The 6,966-nt window shown below is 48.4% G+C and overlaps 2 protein-coding genes across 2 annotated transcripts; both read left to right on the plus strand.

The window, feature by feature from the left end:
- Positions 1–1,412: 1,412 nt before the first annotated feature.
- Positions 1,413–1,685, plus strand: Pmar_PMAR022019 (hypothetical protein; the record flags this gene model as incomplete). Its single annotated transcript, XM_002775950.1, has 1 exon — positions 1,413–1,685. One exon carries the CDS (start codon positions 1,413–1,415, stop codon positions 1,683–1,685), a length of 273 nt encoding a protein of 90 aa, XP_002775996.1.
- A 1,092-nt stretch (positions 1,686–2,777) lies between these two features.
- Pmar_PMAR022020 (thermitase, putative) lies at positions 2,778–3,812 on the plus strand (the record flags this gene model as incomplete). Its single annotated transcript, XM_002775951.1, has 1 exon — positions 2,778–3,812. One exon carries the CDS (start codon positions 2,778–2,780, stop codon positions 3,810–3,812), a length of 1,035 nt encoding a protein of 344 aa, XP_002775997.1.
- Positions 3,813–6,966: the final 3,154 nt, after the last annotated feature.

Consider the following 6,966-nt stretch of genomic DNA (forward strand, 5'->3'; position numbering starts at 1 on the left):
GTTGCTAGTGCTCCTCTGTCTCAGGGCGAGAACCTTTCCAGCAACTACCTTGCTGCTGGTCTTTGTCCGTCTTGCCTCCCTCACCCCCACTTGAAGTAACACTTGTCTCAGTCATAGAGAAATGATTAGGTAGTTATCGAGTAGTATGGCAAGTTGCCATAGGCAACGCTAGACTATATCACATAGAAGCTAAGCAGACCTTAGGATATCGATCAATAGGGCCAGCGCTGGTAACACTGGCACAAGGGGACAGAGAGAGATGGATAGATGTGTCGACTATTCACGAGATATCATGTGCAACCTGTTCGTTCGTGCAGGTCATCTCCAAATCCCTGGAGTTGCCCCTCGTTACAAAATGGTCCCGTCCAAAAATCCTGCGCCGTGTTAAACCTCTCCTTATTTTCAGGAGCACTCCTATCATGAGAGTCCCGTGATCAAGCTTCACATGTGAAATCAAATCCTGGGGGTGCTCTTGAAGCTCAGGTGATCTCCGATGAACATCCCGTTGACACCGAGCATTTCGGAAACGGCGGGAATGGAAATTTCCGTGCAGATTTAACACGCGCGCGCTAAAAAAATCCCCGGCACTCTGCAGGGAAGCGACTTATATACGCTGCTGGTATGGACGGAACCACAGCATTGTGTTCGCAGCTCATAGATCTACGCTATGATCTTATTGCTTCACGCGCGTCAACAGCGCATGATAGGACGTGGTTATGTGACATAACCACGTCCTAGCATGACGTTCACGCATCAGGACATACCTTATGTCCAGATCCCGAGCTCTGTCGCATCTAGGAATTAGCGATCGAAACGGATCGATAGATCCGAGACGGCTGATCGACTGATGGTCATGACAGATATTTGGTTTGGTTTTGTTGGTCCTTGGGAGCCCGGTGGCGTGGTGGTATATGAACAATCAAGATAGACCTAGAGGCAGTGTGCACACATGAGTCCGTGTCGCGGTGTAGCAGTTTGGCTCAAGTTCGTTTCGTTCTAATCTCCACTTCCCTCGTATGACGCTATTAAGTGAGTTGCAATACTGGACTGGATAACGAGACAGTTAAGAGAATGATTTTCAACGTTGTGGCTCTGTGGTGAGTGGAGTACGCCATGCAACGCATGTATTCGTTTCACCGTGAAATTTTCATTGGGGCGAACGAGAGGTATACAGGATATAAAGAGTGCAACAATCATTATAGTGGAGAAAAATGATGAACTTTTTAATCGTTGAGAGAATCTAAAAATACATGAGGGATAAAAGCTGTCGTCACTTTGTGCAATTACGAGTTGTTCTTGATGTGAGACTCAGAGAGAGAGTAACTAGAGGGGAGAGTAGACTAGAAGTGATAAAGAGTGGTCCATAATGGACCGTCCATTGCGTGGAACGTAGATCACCTGGTAGGACCTACATGGCTGGCATCGTTGGTGCTATCAGAAATAACAAGATCGGTATGGCGGGTATTCTGGACAGTGTGCGCATACTGCCCATATTCGATGGTAAAGATTTGACTTATTCCGCAATCGAGGATGCTTTCACCTACCTGATCGATAAGAGGAAAGGTGATGTGAGAGTTATTCTCATGACGGAAGGGTCCGATTCAAGTAGTTCCCAAGCCGTTACCGACAAGATTCTGGAAGCAACTGCAGCTGGCATGCTCGTTGTCGTCACGGCAGGGAATTAATACCTGGATCTGGGCAAAGCCCCATACCTCCCTTGTTCCTTCGGCCGTTCACCCACTGATGGAGTGTTATGTGTGGCTGCAACGTATAGATTAAATATGCAGCTCATGAGTGAATGCAATTTCGGTTTAGCTGTTGACATCGCCGCTCCAGGTTACAATATAGTTACAACTTTTCTCGAAGGGGTGTATGGCATCACGTCGGAGACTTCAAGTTCCGCCGCTATCGTAACAGGTACAGCTAGGAAATTCCTAGTAGGAATAGCTATAGCTAGGCTAGGCTAGGTATTTTTCGCTTAGGTTTATGAAACACCGGCATTTGAGACAACATCATAACTGCAAGAGTATCGCCATCGAATATTGGCATGTATATTTTCCTATCAATGCCAACTGCTGTTTTTGGTTTTTAGGACAAGGAGGAGGAGGAACAGAACACCTGAAGATGAGTGCATATTCTTACGCACTCTGGTGAAGGAAGCATTGTTGCAGCAGTAACAGCAAGACTCGTCTGAGTCCCGAATACAACCTCTCGCGATCCTTAGTCAACCCCAACCCAGTATCACCCTGGTGTATCCGGTAACTAGCACCCCACCTATTCGGAGTTCGCAAGACTCGACTGAGTCCTGAACACAACCTCTCGGGGTCCTTAGTCAACCCCAACAACAAGGACAAGTGATCCTGAGTGTGACGCCGACAGTCGGAGGTCTACGAGAAGTTTGGAGTGCGGGAGGAAAGGGTAATAGGGGACAGACACGCGAAGAGACGAACAGGAGAAAGAAGTGGCGCGCCGGGGAAAAAAGTGGCGCGCAGAAGAAAAGTGGCCAGAGTAAGAAAAAAGTGGTGGTGTGCGCGGAGCAATCCGAAAGAGTGTTGTTTTGACTCTAAAAATGTATTTGTCCCAGAAGTGGTTTGGTCCGGAAATGGGGATACCTCCCTAACGATCACGAGGAAGGCCAACTGTTCTGGAAAAAGTTTTATGCCGCGCGTGAAGAATTTTCCGTGGCGCGAACAAATCTGCGTGAGTCAAAGGAGATAGTTCATGTGTACACTTCGACACGCCGAAGCACAACGAATTGCTTATCTTAGTGGCTTACAATGAAGCTCGTCGTAACATCATTCTGGATCTTCCCGTGCGACCTCCTCTACGTTGAAGCAGAAGTGGGCGACAATGGTCATTTCCGTGTGCTCGGTCCTGTGAACGGCAATCCCAACGACGAATTCTATCCCTGGCAGAAGGATTATCTTGAGGCCATCTCTATACCGGAGGCTTGGGGTATCCTGGACTCTACTGCCAAAAGAACACCTGTGACCATCGCAATTATTGACGAAGGGATCGAGGCCACTCACCCTGACTTGAAGGGTACCGTCATCAAGGGCTACAACGTCGTTGATAAGAATGATGATACCAGACCTCGAGGACCGCATGGAACTTACATGGCTGGCATCGTTGGTGCTATCAGAAATAACAAGATCGGTATAGCGGGTGTTCTGGACAGTGTGCGCATACTGCCCATATTCGACGGTGAAGTTTCGACTTATTCCGCAATCGAAGATGCTTTCACCTACCTGATCAATAAGAGGGAAGGTGATGTGAGAGTTATTCTCATGACGGCAGGGTCCGATTCAACTAGTTCCCAAGCCGTTACCGAAAAGATTCGGGAAGCAACTGCAGCTGGTATGCTCGTTGTCATCACGGCAGGGAATGAGCACCTGGATCTGGACAAAGCCCCATACTTCCCTTGCTCCTTCAGCCGTTCACCCACTGATGGAGTGTTATGTGTGGCTGCAACGTATGGTTCCAATATGCAGCTTGAAGATAAAAGCAATTTCGGTTCAGCTGTTGACATCGCCGCTCCAGGTTACGATATAGCTACAACTTTTCTCGAAGGGGTGTATGGCACTACGTCGGGCACTTCGGGTGCCGCCGCTATCGTAGCAGGTATAGCTGGGATGCTCTACAGCCTTGAACCTTCTCTGGAGGTTAAGCTGACCCCTGCTTACATCAAAAGTATCATCAAGGACACGGCCACTGGAGGTATCAAGGGCAGCAAAGGGAAAAAGACTATGTCATTCGGCCGCGTGAATGCTGCGGCGGCTGTCAATAAGATACTTGGAAAAAAGAAGGTTTAACTTTTCACTCTGACTTCGTCTCATGATGATCCGAGTCGATGCTGACTTGTGAAGGTCTAATCATCAGACCTGATCATCGTAACGCTGGGGATTTGATTAAGATGATTCTTTACGCCCAACTGTTGAGTTTGGAATTCGCGTCTTGAATTTGTGTCTTACTTCAGTGGGCAAGTATTGATTGGCTCGGTGTTCCAATTATGAATCGTGCTGGGAGATGCTGGTGCATCATCATCGATCGCTGTGCCAATCTCACGTAGCTCACAATATTTCTCTCTCGGGTGAAGGAATCCCTTAGCTGAGCTCATGGTGAATATTTTCCACATCGGATAACTTCAATCAAGCCTTACAAGGTTCTGCCTTCTTATAATAACAATGTTATGAAACCAGTGCGGAGTCATTCCGATCGAAAAGCTACTAACAATTTCCTCATTCAACAATTCTCCCATTCCATCATTGTATTTTCGGATTGTATAAACAACCATTCACGATAGTAAACAGCATATAAAATATCCAAACAATTATTGATGAAGCGTTCGTGTTCATCTTACAAGCTTCCTAGTTATTGTCCATGTTATGCGCCACTCCGCATTTTGTGCTAGCAACTAAATATCACGTAGTTGTCATAGCATAATCGACAAGAACGTCACCGCGTCAGTAGCAGCAGTACACAGCCATGCATCATCCACACGTTTTTCTGATCGCAGTTCTCCACCAACCAGCGAACAACGGTCAGAATGTAATGCCACACATCGAGCAAAACATCTAGCTTGCCAACGTCTTGGTATGGTCTCGGGGAGCCGATCTTAGGAAACACCCAGTGATGGGAGAACTGCTCAAAATAGTCTTACGACGTAATAACAGCATTTCTCACATCCGCATGACTCGCTGGGAAGTCTTAATCCATGAGGATCCTTCATCTCGACTAATCCGCAGTGCGGATTCCGCACTTCGGGACTGCACTGATCGACATCTTTACTCGACTCACCGCTGTCTACACGGAGAAACCATTGCATCTATCTAATATCGATTCTTCTCACCACCTTGAATGCTTGTTATCTAATCACCACATAAGACTAGCTTACCGCACGGATTGTGCTGGACGACAGCCATTCCTCCTCGGGGACCGAAGTCTCCGTCTAGCGTTATAGTTATTCCGTCTAGTGTACTAGAGCCTGTCAGGCCTACCTCTTCCCACGGCACTCCGCCATCGTCTGACCTCCACACGTCAGAAAGCAAACCCGTCATAGTAGTGCCACCGACCTTGGCCATCGACTGGTCGCCTCCCGTACCAGGCCGCCTAGTACGCCTGGTCCAGGCAGACTCTCAGCAATACACATTGGAAGGGAACTCACCGTTGATGGTGGTGAGTCCCATGGCCCATCGGGGTTCCCATGGGGTGAACACAGACAGGCTTTGCCAACTTCCACCGGAGTCGTCAGAGCACCAAGCGTCATTGAGGTGGATGTTGTTCATACCAAGCCCTATCCGAACAACAATTCTGAAACACTATGAGCCTGTATTGCATACGGCGTAGTAACTACTCACCTACTACCGTGCAGAATAGCACAAGGCAAAATCACAGCGCGGCAGGAATGATCAGTTCGGATCGACAGGGATGACTTCCGTCCACGTGCGACCGCCGTCGGTCGGCCGCCAAACGTCGTTCTTGAAGTTGAAGTTGCGATTCCAACCACCTATAAAAGGCTTCAACCAACGACTTTCAGAAGGTGAACTCACCAAGAAGGACCAACGCCTTGTCGTCTCGGAGGGGGACCATGCAATGCCCCATCCTCGGAGACCATTCGGCAGATATTAATCGACGTTTCCATGAACGACCGCTATCAAAACTGCAACAGTGTTGCAGGGAACGCAAAATCGAAACACCTGCAGGCACCATTCAGACGATACAGAGGGCTGCTAGAACCTACACATCGCCCATTGACCGATGATTGATTGAACCTTGAAGGTTCAACCTTCCCAGCCCTGAGGAACGCGATACGGAGGGGAGAGTAGAGATTGGAACAAAACTAACTTGACCAAGGTCATCTTGGCAAGGTGGCTACGGCTCAACACGGGCTTGATGTGTGTACACTATCACTAACTCATTATTAATTGCTTATATGATATATAATGGCGTCTAATGGGTATATAATATATACCACGCTACAGGAGTCCCATAGATCATTCAAACCAAACCAAATATCTGTCATCACCACCGCCGATGGTCCACCGGTTGACCAACCGTTTCTGATCCAATGGGCGGTCGCTAATTTCCAGATCCGGCCGAGCTCGGGATCTGGGGCCCATTTCACAAGCCTCGGTTAGGCACGAAAACCGTAAGGCGATTTTTGCACCTAAAGAGGTTTAACCTCTTTAGGATAACTTAGGCTCTTTTACAAAGGCTGCAAATCGGGGCCTAAGGGTAAGGCGAAGGACCTCAAGGTGCCGGGCACCTGGTGCCCTACCTTATAGGCCCTGTGCCTATCAGATGCAACTTCATCATGACCTTGCATCATGCAAGGTCCTGTGCACAACGGCGGTGATCGCTGACCACAGGGGTAGGTAGGTTCCCAGTTAGTGTAGGTAAACGTTGTGCGTAGTGACTGGGATCACTTTCAACTCTCCCTGAAACCCTAGAACGAACAAGCACGTTCCTTAATCTTCACAATCTTCCCAAAGGGGCTCCGTTGACCCGAATGATCAACGACTCCATTCGAACTCTCGCCACTACGAGTCAATACCATCGAGACTAGTGAACACAATGCCTAACTCGTATACAATACCGTAAACTAATCCCTGACTAAGATACGGTTCAGACGAAGCTTAGCCACTAGCGAATAATATACCTCAAATCACAGTAAATCACTCTGAGCCTGGGCTCAGGTCCAACGTAAGCAAACGAACGTCGTTTACGAACGCTTACAAACGCCTAACCCTAGGGTTCACGCACCCCTGGGAACAGCACGCATGCACAAATCTGTGACGCGAATCACCGAGGCTAGCACAATAGACAGCAAACAGCAAATACCGTAACAAAAGTACAGTAAATACCGTAAGACAAGGGGACAAATCAACCATAAGGGTTGACAGGTCTCCGTGCCCTGCGCCGAAGCGCACAATGTGCGCTTCGGCGCCACATTGTGCGCCGAAGCGC

This window comes from Perkinsus marinus (genome assembly GCF_000006405.1).
Source record: "Perkinsus marinus ATCC 50983 genomic scaffold scf_1104296955136, whole genome shotgun sequence".
Lineage (NCBI taxonomy): Eukaryota > Perkinsozoa > Perkinsida > Perkinsidae > Perkinsus > Perkinsus marinus.